Genomic DNA, 14,372 nt, shown 5'->3' with positions numbered 1-14,372 from the left:
TCCGACGACACCTCGGGCCCGCCGGTCCCGCCCCCGTTGCTCTGGTACGCCTGCTGGGGGGCGGACGCTTGGAAGACGGGCGTGGTCTTGGTCTTGGCCACTTTGTCGAAGAAGGCGAAGTCCGCCACGTATTTGCCCGACGGCGAGAGGGAGACCACGGGGGGGAACTCGTAGCCCCAGAGGATCTCGTCCGGCAGGTAGGAGGTGCGCACCTGGCAGGTGGCGGAGGTCGACTCCACTGTGGCGCTCATGATCACCAGCAGCTCGAAGTCTGCCAGCTCCGGATCCGTCCAGCCGCCACCTGGGTGGAGGTGATGTGAGATGGGTCACGTTACAGAGAGGTGCAGTACGAAGAGGCGCAACCAATGGGACCAATGGGACCATACTGAATTTAAAAGGTATTTAAAAGGTGGAGTTTTATTATCATTTTATCAGTCTTTTTATTATGAGCGGGTTGTTTGAATCTTGAGACGATGCACATGCACGCTCAGGTGATTCAAAGTCCTGCCAATGGCTTCAAACTATTGTAATGGTCAAATGTTTATGGAGGCAAGAAATATAGCAAAGCACTCAGTTAAAAAGGGAAGAAGAAGTGTTCATGACAATAAGGAAGCTCAGGGCTTTTTGTCAAATCATTTACCAGAAAAGAACTCTGTCTTCATCTAATTTTGCTACTGGAAATCTATTTGGTTTCATGCAGAAAGGTTGTGCAGTAGCTAGCAGAAAGCAGGTTTTCAGTAATTATTACTTTTTGCCATTTGGATGAGAGGGAATACCAGCATCCCTGTTAGTAAAAATACCTCAATTTACATCCTTCAAACTTCAAAATTTACATCTAAACATAGTTTAGACCCTTCGCCTGCTTCTCTCTGAAATCGCTTTTCCGTGTTGGAAAAGTTAAATCATATTTTGACAGTTAGCGTGTAGTTAGCAGTTCCATGTAGCGTGTAGCAGCTGGAGGGCGGGGCTTAGCGAAGGGTCAGATGCCTGAATCCGCCCCCTCTCGACAAAAATGAACGAATCCTGGCCCTCCTGACCACTAGCCCCACCCACCGAATCCCATCTCCCTCTATCGTCTCACCAGGTCACCGTCAAGCTTACCCTTGGCCGCCCAGGCCCGCAGGGGGCTGCTGTCATCGATGATGTGGTAGAAGGTGAGGGGCAGGATGAGGAAGGGGCTGTCGCTGGACATGTCCACTTCGAACGGCACGTTCCTCTGGTCCAGACGGACCGTCTCGCCTTCCTTGGTCAGAGACGTCTGGAGCAGCTTTCCGGTGACCTGGAGGAGGAGGGGTGATACGATAGATTGACGTCTCAGGCAAACCAGCGGGCGGCGGACGTATCCGGATGATCGTCACTCACGTGGCACCCGAGCAGGAGACTCTTGCGCATGTTGGCCACCCTGATCATCAGGCAGGGTCGTCCCTCGTGGCTCGACACCACGGCGTGCTGGCTAAACTTCACCGTCTCGCCTCGCTTCTTCGGCCGGGCCACCTGAGCGGAGGAAAGAGTTCTGGTTTTAGTCTGGGGAGAGTCCGGCCACTCAACATGGGGACAGATGATGTATGATGTATATGCGTTGGCTACCTTGGCGAGGAAGGTACCGGTGATGAAGATCTCCATCAGCATGGTGATGACGAGCTGGACGATGAGGAGGATGATGGCGGCCGGACATTCCTCGGTGATGCAGCGGAAACCGTAACCAATGGTGGTCTGGGTCTCCAGGGAGAAGAGGAAAGCCCCCGTCAGGGTCTGCATCTGCATCACGCAGGGGGTGTGGTTTGAGGGCGGGTCAAACTCTGAAAGGTTGAAAAAGGCAACAACAACAAAATGAATTATTTTAATGTCTTACGTTGTTATAGAAGATAACAGTTTGTGTGCTAAAGTACAACTGATTATTTTCAACTGAACTGAAACTCTGCAGGAAGTACAGAGCCTAAATCTAGGTGTCAAATTCAGTTGAGGAAACGTTGGAGGCGAAAGAGGAAGTGGGGAGACAAAGTGTTTGAAGATATAAAAAAACTTCCTGCCACCACGAATGGTTTCAATTTTTAGTTTCAGTTGAGATGCTCTGCAGAAAATGTAACGAACAATGGACAACATTGTGTGTTCACATCACTGCTGTAAATAACACCCACCCCAAATGAAGGTGCATAACGTGGATGTAAAGATCAAACTGCCAACCAACTGTCATCAGAGTCTGATTAAAATGCTGCTAAATCCTGATTGGTGAACGGAAGTACGTCTATTTAACCAAACTTTGGCTCTCCACTATGCAAACAGCTTCAGTTGTGTTCGTTTTTGAGATATCTGTGTGAGATCTGCTTGAGAAACATTGTGATTGGGGCTAATGCTTGCCGTAGACTTTCATTTGAACTCCTTTCTACTGAAGATATAGTCCCTATAAAGTCTGTGGATCACACGGTAAGGCTCTGAGCCGCCCTTTCACAATAAGAGCTCACCCCGTGACCTTTATTTTGTTACCGGCAGTGTTTATTTGTCTCGAGATTTGATTGTAGAGTGACATAAGACACATTAAACTACCCATCAGCCTTCAGTATGACCTGCGACCCTATGATCACACACACACACACACACACACACACACACACACTCTCACCAAGTAGGTCCCCGTGCACGAGGGCCATGAGATACCACAGCACCCCGAATAGGAACCAGGTCCCCGCAAACGTGGCGGTGAACAGGAAGAACTTGTAGCGCCACTGCATGTCCAGGAACGTGGTCCAGAGGTCCCGCATGTAGAGGGCGCCCCGCCCGCTGACGTGCTCGATGCGAATGTTGCTCCGCCCATCTTTGGACAGGACACGCCTCCTCTTCCTCAGAGTCCCGCCCCCACCGGAAGTGCCACCACCGAGCAAGGGCTTTAAAACGTCGGTCTGTGTCTGGGAGTGGCACACCTTCTGAGGGGAGGGGCTACGAGAGGAAGGAGGTGTGGCAGATGTCATCTGAGGAATCAAGAAAGAAAGGAGGAGGAATTTAATCACTCCTCTGGTTGGCTTGACAGGGGTTTAGTGATGTTAACAGTCACATTTGAGTTTAGTTTGGTTGGGTAAGCTTGGGTAGAAGGATTGATAGATATATCTTTAGTATCTTACAGCATTCACAACCTCAGCAGGGCCTCACAATCTAATTCAGATTGTGGTGACTTTCAGTTGCATGTAGGGCGAGATGGAAACTTCTCATGACGACCAAATTGTCCCCTGCAGCCGCACCTGCTCTCGTTCTCACAGGAAACTCCTTTCAAAGATGTCTGATTGTGCTTGTGATTGACTATATTTAAAATATGTCTCAAAATATACTGAAGCAAGTTAACATCAAACTGTAAATGTGAGTTATAAAGCAAGAGATCCAAGTTTTAATTAGCAAAACAAGTCAAAACAAACGTAAGAGGACATGCACACCCACGCAAGTATTTTTAATTTGTAATTAAAAAACAAAACTTAAATGCAAAAGTATGGACTCCAGGCTCATAATTTGGACCCGAGCTACACATGTGATTGCTGGGTAATTCTGCGTTAAAGGAAGTTATGATATGGTACGTTGTGTTGTTAACCACAGAAGTTGTGTACCAAAAGTACCACCTAAAATGACGTTGACTTTCTGGTTTCACACGGGCACAAAAACAGGTTTCATGCCTGTGAGACCTGTTTTTGTGCTTACCAACTCTACCTTAGGACTTGGTTAGTTAGGGACTACCAACCCTAACTAACCCAACACAGCAAAAACATAAAGAAGATAAGGAAGTCACATTAAGTACTAAAGTCAAATGTCAGCGCCTTTAAGGCCGGACTCACAGTCAGCATCCCGGGGTTGAGGTCAGACGGCTGCAGTCCAATAGTCCAAAAGATGACCTCCTAGCGTCGGACCCTAACCACCTTTCCTTGACCTCTGTGCAAGCGTCATAGGGTCAAGGAAAGACGGGAAGGAGAGTTCATGAGGGGTTAGGAAAAGACAACCGCGGTGTTCTCGCGTTTGGCCGAACGGTGCGTCACTTTAATGTTGCCGCCGCGAGGAATTGTGGGGATTATCTCCTTTTCCTTTTCATTAAAGGACAGCAAGTCAGCGTCCCGAACGGTGACATATTGGGGTCGAGGTCAGAGGTCAAAGCTCCGTGCAGGGCTGCACTAGAGTAGTCCAAAAGATGACCTCCTAGCATCTCACACTAACCACCTTTCCTTGACCTGTGTGCAAACATCACGGGGTCCAGGAACGACGGGAAGGAGAAGTTGTTATTTAAGTTAGAAAAAGACAACTGCCGTGTTTAGCAAACCCGACTGCACCTTCGCTAAGCTACGTCAGCGGCAAGGCGGTCGTTTGTTCTCGCAATCTCGCAATTTCGGTAAAGGACAGCAAGACATTTTGGGGTCGAGGTCAGAGGTCAGAGCTCCGTGCGGACCGGTCAAGTTCTTAAACATGTTCTATATGAGTTTGCCCATAGAGTGTATATCAAAATAGCTTCGGTGAGCATGGATTACATAACCAATCAGCTTTGATTACATCACACTTTTGTGACTGTGGGAGGCTGAGCCCCTTTACAGGCTTCACCCTTCAGACCCTCTCGCCCACTCTACACCCATACACACTCATTTGAGTGGGGGGGGGGGGACAACAACAACATGTATATCAGAGGGAAAGGACAGAAATATTTTTTGGACCAACCTCTCCAGTCGGATGTACTCCATCTCCATGGCAACGTGGCAACTTAACTGTGCCGCCCCGCCTCAGTGAGCCGGATCCAAAAAACTGAATCAGAACTTTTTCTTTTGCCGGGAAACGGGGCGCCGAATGTTGTCCCGATCGCCCGGTCTCTCTCTCTCTCTCTCTCTCTCTCTCTCTCTCTCTCTCTCTCTCTCTCTCTCCTTCCTTCTCTCTCTCCACTGTGTACACAGGAATGCTTTGTTAGGAGCCGAGATAAAAGAAACAAAAGACACCATTGACAAAAAACTACTCTGTGCCATCCGTGTGTGTGTGTGTGTGTGTGTGTGTGTGTGTGTGTGTGTGTGTGTGTGAGTGGGATTGCAATTACATGCTTATTTCTGCATGCGTGTGTGACTGTAGGCGCACATGTGTGTATGCATGTTGTGTTTGTGTGCAATTATTTGAATAAGAGTGTACAATTACATATATATGCGTGGTGTGTGTGTGTGTGTGTGTGTGTGTGTGTGTGTGTGTGTGTGTGTGATGATTGAAAGGAAAAACGAGAGAACGGAAGAGAGGAAGGGAGAGAGAAAGAGATCTGTGACAAAAGGCCCTCGTTAGTATTCTGGAGTGAGGAGTAATCCCGCTTCATCTCTCACACACACACACACACACACACACACACACACACACTTTTTCTTTCTCTCCCTCCATCAGCTCGTTTCGCTCTGTCGCTCACGTCCTTTTAATTCAAATAATTTCATCTCCATCAGCATTAATGGTTTCAAAATGCGACGAGATTTCTTAGAAGAGGGTGAAAACATAACTTATCATGACGCCTCTGTGTCCTCCGTCTCCTTGTTTCCTTGTCCCCTTGTTTCCTTCTCTTTTCCCTGCAGTTCATACATCATAGTCGTCTTTCTCATTAGATTTATATCATACGATATAATACTCTGGTGGTGTATGTATTCAAGGCATTAATAATATATTATTTTAAATATAAGTTGAGAAATGTCCTAATGAGAAATCATCGATAACTTGTTGATGGACACTGACTCTGCACAGAACCGTTGGGGATAAAAAAATATAATGAAATAAATAATTAAGAGTTATTGTTATTGTGCATCCACCAACATCTCAAAAGTAAAAAACACTTTCAGTTATTTATGGTAGTTTCCTACTTTTTAACGTACTATATCTGCACAATGAGAGCGCCAAATCTAGCACTGAAGACATGACGGTTTACTCACGTTGTGAACTGATTTATTCATGTTTTATCAATAACTTTTAAATAGATTGTGTGTATATATATATATATATATATATATATATATATATATATATATATATATATATATATATATATATATATACAGATTAACCAAAAAAGCCTCTTTCTTTTTGTGACGACTGGATAAGAGAAGATGATTAACTGTATATCTAATGTATCTTAATAAAAGATTTTATTACCATCATTATATAAATAATAGACAATAAGCATATCACTCCAACTCTTATACATTTCTCTTAATTAGAAAGTTAAAAATAAGTCAAGTTCGTCATCTAACTATTGGTGAAATTGTGCTACAAACACTTTGACCTCAAAAAAAACAAAAAAGTCGACTAAACAACTGAAAAGATGTTTGTGTATATAAAGTAGTAGTATAATCTTACCTTGTGCTTCACATGAGGAGAGCAGAGAAACTGCCAGTAGATGTGTGGGCAAATTACAGCTCAAAGGATTGTTAAGAGTGTTTAAAAGTCGCTGCAGCTCATAATTTGATGCTTTTTGATGCTATTTGAAGTCGTGCAATGGCCTCTGAGAGCTTTACTCTGATTTCACTTTCATTCAAAACTTAAAGATTTTGGCCAAATTAAAAAAAAAAGTTAAAAAAAAGATAGTTTGCCATTGTTAAGTGCTGTGAAAAACAAAAACGAGTAGAGGAAAATGGAAATAATGCAACAGTATTAAACATTAGTTAATAGATGGAACAACCCATTAATTAACAGTACAGTGAACGACAAAGTGGAGCAAAGAAACGTTCCTAAACTGTACAAGAAAGTGTTTTCAATTCTTAATTGAAGAAACAAATGTATTTCGCTGCCACGCAAAATTCTTTCTTTATTCATTTTATTTCTGAGAAGCTCATTTTTCTTACCTTCACAGCTGGGATTGAGCTCTGATTGAGCCGCGCAGAGAGGAGTCTGCAGCCTCTCGTCCGCACGCCGGCTTCGTCCTCATGCTCACTCAAACTTGGAGAAACTTCATCAGCACCATCCGGGGGAATTTATGGAGACAGTTATTGACTCGTCGGCCTCCAGTTATTCGGACCCCAAAGCCCGGTCTCACTGCTCTCAAATTCTACCCAAAGAGACCAGACTTGGCTTTTATAAGAGGCATCTCTCTCCCTCTCTCTCTCTCTCCCTCTCTCCCTCTCTCCCTCTCCCTCTCTCACATTTACTCTTTCCCTCCGTCTTCCTCTTTCTCCCTCACCCTCTTGAATTCCTGTTGTGTTCCCCTCACGTCTGTGTAATTGCTGTAATAATTGATCGCCCCCCCCCCCCTCTCCCTCCTCCCTTTCTCTCCATCCCGGGTCTCAATTCGGGGATCAGATTATAACTCAAGGGCCCACATGTGCACCACACTGGAATTATATTCAAAATACAACTCTTGTATTTGTTTTGTCATCACGTACTGTCGCCCCTCGCCTCCCAATTGAATGCACAACGACCAAAACATGAGCACAGGGACACACACACACACACACACACACACACACACACGCACACACACTCTCATACATGGACAGATGCACATTTCTGGGGCCTCACATGCAAATCCTCCACCAATGCACTCTGGCACACGCGCACACGCCAACAACCGGCCCCAACAGACCACCCCCTGCAGCACACACACACACACACACACACACACACACACAGACACATGCACACACACACTTTTTTTAAGGGGGCACCACAGAGCCCCCTATTCATAACGTCTGTGCCCGGCGTTTGCTGTGTCCAAGAGTGTCCGTACGGAGCGTCCTGGTGAGCTGAAACACATAAAGGAGGACGTCCGTGAGGTGAATACGGCCCCTCACTCGGCCCCCTGGGAAGAGGGTGACAAAGCATGATTTAATTAAAAAAAGAGGGAGAAGAGGTTGACGAGGTCCGTTGGTCAAAAGCGTTGAACATCAGGAAAGGCTCTTTTTTGACACAACAGATACAAACGCACACTTCGATCGATGCAGAGAGCACTGCATGTCCGGCTTTTGGTCTGAAATGACCTTCAGCAGAGCAGGAAAGCCCTTTGAAAGAATATGTGTGAGGTGTTAAACAGCCATGAGCCGAGAAGCCGCGTTGAAGGAGGACAGAAAAGACGGGAGCGAGCGTAATGTTCTTACAGAGCAGCATCCTCGGAGCTGGAGAGGATTCAGCTTCCTGCTCGAGAGCACCTCAGCAGAGAGGCTGCGTGTCAACACGGGGGACTTGAACTCGGGTCCGAGGGGCCCGACAACATCGAGTCTGCTTTAAAAAAAAAAAAAAGCACTTTGCCTCGACTTGTGCCGTCTCATTTTCGGACTGAAGTGGGAGGAAATTACTCAAAATGGCAGGAAGCCATAGTTCCTGTTTGATATCTAGAAAAGAACTAAAAGGAAAGCAGCTTCCAGGAAAGGCAATTCGGACCTCTAATACTATATATATATCTATAGATATATATATATATATCTATATATATATATAGATATATATATATATATCTATATATATATATATATATATATATATATATATATATATCTATATATATATATATATATATATATATATATATATAGATATATATATATATATATATATATATAGATATATATAGATATAAATATATATATATATATATACATATATATATATATATTTATATTACTATATTACATATATATATATATATATTTATATTACATATATATATATATATATATATTTATATTACATATATATATATATTTATATTACATATATATATATATATTTATATATATAAATATATATATATATATATATATTTATATATATAAATATATATATATATATATATTTATATATATAAATATATATATATATATATATATTTATATATATATATATATATATATATATATATATATATATATATATATATATATATATATATATATATATTCACACCAATTTGTTTAAACAGTCTCTGAATGTACGGTGGCCCTGAGCACTCAACACACTGCAACTCATGAAAACATCTTCACCAACATGAGCGAACACAATTGAATATAAAATATATTTCTGCATGTTATCTCTATGCTCTTATACAAATAGAACATTTTTATTAAAGGTTGCAACATATAAATGAAGAGAAATCAAAACTGCAGTGTGTGAAAACCACCGGGTTCATTATTAGAGGAGTCCAGCAGTTTTGTTTTTGCATTACATTTCGGAAATACAGTAAAGCCTTGCGGGAAGAGTTTTCAGAGGAAAAACAAATGCAAATTGTAATACCCAGCATGCCCAAATCCGAGCGTATAACTTTTCCATTTTTGAACTAAATGACACAGTGTTTTGACTGAAATACTTGATAACAGGCCAAGGCTTTGTTTTATTGTCATTTTTCTCGGTTCTTTAGGTCATTATCTTTCCAAAGAGAAGTCGTACAACTCTGTAGGTTGTTGTTGTTGTTGTTGTTGTTGTTGTTGTTGTTTAGGACTTGAACCACGGAGTTGGAAAACTTTGGGGGCGGCTCGAAAAGGCAATTTTGGAAAATCTTGCACAGATGATGCTGGATGTTCATATGATCAAAATATGGTATACATTTTTAATTAAAAAAAATCTTTTCACAATCAAATTCTGGAAAATAAATGATATAAAATAACACAAGTATTGAATATTATTTATTTTTTGAGGTTGTATTACTGCTGTGGACACTTCCTGCACCCGCTTTTTTTTATGAATTTCAGATATAGAGGTGATATTTAGGGACGCTGCATCAAACAGGTCGTTAGGAGACGAGGACATTGTGTTCCCTTTCCTGCAGGTCACGTGACAGATCACACTGTGGGAGTTATGTGTTGGTCAAAGTTTACACTTCATCGAGTACTTCTATGTTCTACTTCTTCATACCCATCTGTACTTTTTACTCCAATGCGTGATTCATTCCATACAAGTTATTACAATTACGACCACAAAATGTGTTCAGAGAACAGATCTGCGTGGTGTAAGTGTTTCTTCTTCTCAAACCTGTGGTATGAAACATTAAATAAAATATCAAATTACTTCTTCCATCACTGCATTTCTTCCACATGTCGTATTATTCGATAGGAAAAGTTTGGGGAATCATTTGAAGACATTTTGACATGAATTCTCCACAAAGCAGGTTTTGCATCACAGATAAAATCATGCTGTACACGTTATCTTTAAAGTGGACACTGTGTGTCATTGTCTCTGGACTCGTCATGAGACAGGAGGATGACTTTAGTGTGATCTTTCCTGAATAAAGGAGGTGGTCAGTCCCTCAAAACCTCAACACCGTCCACCAGGAGACGCTGAGTGTCTGACCAAGAGGATGTTATCTCACAACACAGCAGCTTCTAACGTGACCTGAAGGTTGTCCTCACCTCATCAGCTGGTACCACTTCCTCCTTTCGCAAAAAAGGGATGGAAATGGTGGGATGTAATGTGTGTGTGTGTGTGTGTGTCAGGGTCAGTCAGTGCTTTTGGCTCATGTCACCGGTGGTGTTGGTGGGCTTACCTCCGTTTCATTCATCCTTAGAACTCTCTCTCTCTCCGTCTCCTGCATATTTATTTGCTGTTTTGCTCGCCGGTCCGCTTCCTTCCTTCGCCGGCCCTCCGTGTCCCAGCTGAGGGGGGAAGCACCGACATCGGGGGTCAAAGAGAGTTCACGGACCTGCATGGGGCTGTCCATCAATCACAGACTCATGAATATGTCATCGGTTCAATCGCTTTTGTTTCATTCATTTCAGTTAAAACATCCAATAAGCCATCAACTCATCGGCCCTCCGTCAGCCTTTCATTCCCCTCAGATCTGGAAGTTTATCCAGCGAGAAAACATAAAGTAGCTGCATTAAATCTTAACATGGATGTTTACTAGTATTATTATTTTGTATTCCTTCATTCTTATCTTTTTTTATACATACAGTATCAACTCTTCTCAGTTTCTCAGGCCCTTGTTGCAAGTTTAGTTTCAGCCAGCAGGCAGCGCCAGAGGACAGATTTTGGTTTTGTTTGCAGAAGAACTTCATTTGTCTGTGTGTGTGTGTGTGTGTGTGTGTGTGTGTGTGTGTGTGTGTGTGAGAGAGAGAAACTTCCCAGACGTTCTCAGGACGGCTGTTCTTCTCTCTGGTGTGAACGGGGCTTCAGTCTGCACACCTGCAAGGAGACACACAAACATGGGATCAGATTCGTGGAAAAAACAAACAATTCAATGACGGCTGAGAAAAAGGTTTGCAAACATGTCAAAAAGATTGTTTTAAAAGATTTGATTTGTGTCTTAATTTTACTTTTCCAAAACAAACACAAGCTCCAACCAGCTTGTTTATTGTTCCATTAAACTTTATAACATAACACAACAAATACATGCAAATGTCATATCTGCACATATATATATAATTTGCATTTAAAATAGCATATTCCCATGTACACAAGTGTTAAATACAAGAGTCAAAAAGGCCGATGCTGCAACTCGAGGTGCTCCATGAATGAATCTTTCAGGTCAAATCAAGCTGAACTTCTCACTTTAAACCTAAACGTTTGCTTTTCCCACGCTGTAGCTGTGGTAGTAACCCCTGCAGTTCACTTTACCTTCTGGGCGACCTAATTTGGTTACACCACTTCTCAGTCGTGGTTTATTCCTCAGCATATTAAAAGTCTTTTCTGAAATGACACTTGAATCGGCCCCTGTGTCGATTTCAGATTCAATTTCTTGCACCGGCAGTTTCACCGTCCGTGCCTTGTTTTGAGTCGCCTAAGTCTGTAATTTCCTCCAGGAAATGTGTCTTCCTTCTCCTCCCTGAATGAATGAAATGAAAAGTACTTTATTAATGCAGCTTGCAGTGACCTTGTTGCTCAGGCGGAACGATGCAAAACGTCCTCGCTTCTCTCACTTGTGTCTAGAACATTTGTGTCCTTTATTGTGAATACCTGGTTTGGCTCTGGTGCCTTTTGTCTGTTTTTCATTGCACAAGCTGCTTACAGTTAGCATTAGCTCCCTGCTGGCTAGCATAACAACGAGACTGTGACTGACAAGTTTGTACAACTCCTACAGCTTTTACAGAGTTTACAGAAGAAGAAAAAAAGACAAACATTGGTAGCAAATAGACTCTGGGTGAGGCTCTGGGTGAGGAGGCCACAGGTAATGCAAGTTCACAAGCTGCAGAGCCTCGGGCAACTGCAGCTCTCTGTTGACAGACTTTCAGGTTAACCTCTGGAAGACTGGAGGGCTGTCTGCTTTTGGTTTTAAGCAACCGTAAAAAAAAAAAAAAAAACCCTTCTCTTTTTCACAATGTTATTGGAACGTGCTAATGTTGAGCGTGTGACCTAAAAGCAGACGTGTTGAACAAGTGAATATTTTAACCATTAAATGAAACGTCAGGAGGACTCCCATCTACTCAAGAGTCCTCCTGTGGGAACCATGAAAGTCTGAAGGCAACCGCCCATCCAAAAAGATATAGAAGAGCTATTTCAATGAGCCCCAGCGACGGATCGGCAGGCTGTCGACCAGCCTGAAGGGCTGTTTCTTGAGCCACGATGCGTTCAACGAGCTCAGCGCGGCTGGCCTGAAGTCAAGAGGATCAGGTGGCGCGACACAAAAGGATGACCCAGTTTGTTTCCTGACAATGAAGGTTACGTCGCCATCAAAGACGCCGCCTGTGTGCACATCTGTACACACAAACAGGTTATAGGTCAGTTTGACGATTAGAAACTGCAGGAAAGCTGGAGATGCATGGACTTCAAATAATATGACGTCGTATGAGGTGTCACATCGAGTTACAAATGTGATGATTTTAGACAAAACCAGAAAAAAAAGAAGACTTGCATCTCAAATTGTATTATAACAACTTGGACTTGAGCCTCTCTACTTGAAAATACTTGATAACTTTCCCCCCCCGAGGACAAACAGTACAAAGAAAAGCTCTTTAAAACGGTGCCACTAATCAAGTTAACGCTCCAGCAAGTTGACAGATAAGAAAACTCAGCCAAAAACACTTCAAGTAACAAGAAAACTTGAATCTGGAGTGCATGAATTATTGGTGAGCTTCTGCAGGACGAGCTGTACTGACGCAGGAACGAACAGGACAGTTTGTAGCAGGACAGCTGGTGGACACAAACAGGATCTAAATGTTAAAAAAAAGACACTTGAGCTGCAAAGAAACTAAAACTAGTATGTGCTTTGTTATTTTCTTGTTATGCTATTTTTTATCAATGCAAAACTTTGCCTCTTCTAGCGTGTTAGCAGTGGGAGAGCAGCGCCGAGCTTCAGGGTGAAAGAAGCCATGTGAATGCAAATCACTGGTTACATAACAAACAGTCTGTAACAAGAACACTGGCTGCTCTGTGCTGGGACACAGCAGGTACAGGGAACAAAAAACACACACTCACACACTCACACACACACTCACACACTCACACACACACTGATATGCAACCCCAGCGTTAGAATGTAACTAATAACATAGTAGTTGAAGGTACTTGTAATTTACTTGAGTATTTCCAGCTGCAGCTGCTTCACACTTCTACTCCGCTGCAATGCAGTATATATATATATATATATATATATATATATATATATATATATATATATATATATATATATATATATATATATATATATGAAGCATCAATAGTTATGATTATAATTTCACTGAGGCAACATTTTGAAGGTAGACTGAATGTTTTAATGATGTTTTAATGACGTAAATATTCCTTCACCGCACAGAAAACAATCTCAATAAACATATTGATTAATTGGGACAAATCTTTGGGCCGTTCAGGTCATCAATTCTTCCTGATCAACACCAGATTTCTATGACAAATTATGTAAAAAAAAAGAAGCATCATGAGCACAAAAAAAGGATGAATCCTGATGTTTTCAGTGCCAACTGCCAAAATTGACTAAACCCTTAATGAGTACATGAAACATGAGTCTGAACATGAGCTACTTGAAACCTAAACACAGGTTGTGTTGAGTTGTTTCATGTTGTGAGTATCAGCAACGTCCTCATTCTTCCAGACAAAGAGACAAAGATTCTCACAACAGATATGAATGATGACGGACTGATGCTTTGTTAAATGTTAAATGTTAAATGATGAACCACAGCCTCAAACTTTGTGGTCATTTTATTTTTTTATTTTTTTACAACCCCCTTAACTAAATACTTACTTCATCGTTATTTATGTATACATTAGATAACTGGGAATACTGTGAACCTAGAAAATAAGTAAATTGTAATTGTTTTCATTGACATTTGGTTCAAAACTCACTCTATGTCTGTTTTTATATGGAGGGAGCTACTTTTTAAGTTTAACACATTTTTGTAATTTTCGCAAATCACCATAAAAATTGTGGAAACAAACATGATTTTTATATCTTGTAAACTACTATTTGAATACTAAGTGAACCACTAGATATGATGAGCAAAACGTTTTTGAAATCTTTTTGT

At 41.9% G+C, this 14,372-nt stretch overlaps 1 protein-coding gene across 1 annotated transcript in view; it reads right to left on the bottom strand.

Annotated features, from left to right (window-relative positions):
• LOC137804970 (ATP-sensitive inward rectifier potassium channel 10-like) overlaps nt 1-7,153 on the bottom strand; it is a 7,251-nt gene extending 98 nt beyond the window's left edge. The window contains exons 1-6 of the mRNA XM_068604529.1: nt 6,819-7,153; nt 2,621-2,966; nt 1,588-1,799; nt 1,363-1,494; nt 1,102-1,279; nt 1-301 (exon numbers count right to left, since the gene is read on the bottom strand). The exon at nt 1-301 is cut by the window's left edge and continues 98 nt beyond it. Coding sequence (XP_068460630.1) covers nt 1-301; nt 1,102-1,279; nt 1,363-1,494; nt 1,588-1,799; nt 2,621-2,966 — 1,169 coding nt within the window. The 5' untranslated portion in view covers nt 6,819-7,153. The remainder of the gene's footprint in view (nt 302-1,101; nt 1,280-1,362; nt 1,495-1,587; nt 1,800-2,620; nt 2,967-6,818) is intronic.
• Nucleotides 7,154-14,372: the final 7,219 nt, after the last annotated feature.

The sequence above is a fragment of the Clinocottus analis genome, unplaced genomic scaffold (assembly GCF_023055335.1).
Source record: "Clinocottus analis isolate CAN_PGR_092001 unplaced genomic scaffold, fCliAna1.0.p SCAF_11, whole genome shotgun sequence".
NCBI classification, from domain to species: Eukaryota; Metazoa; Chordata; class Actinopteri; order Perciformes; family Cottidae; genus Clinocottus; species Clinocottus analis.
This window is presented reverse-complemented; position numbering and strand designations above follow the sequence as displayed.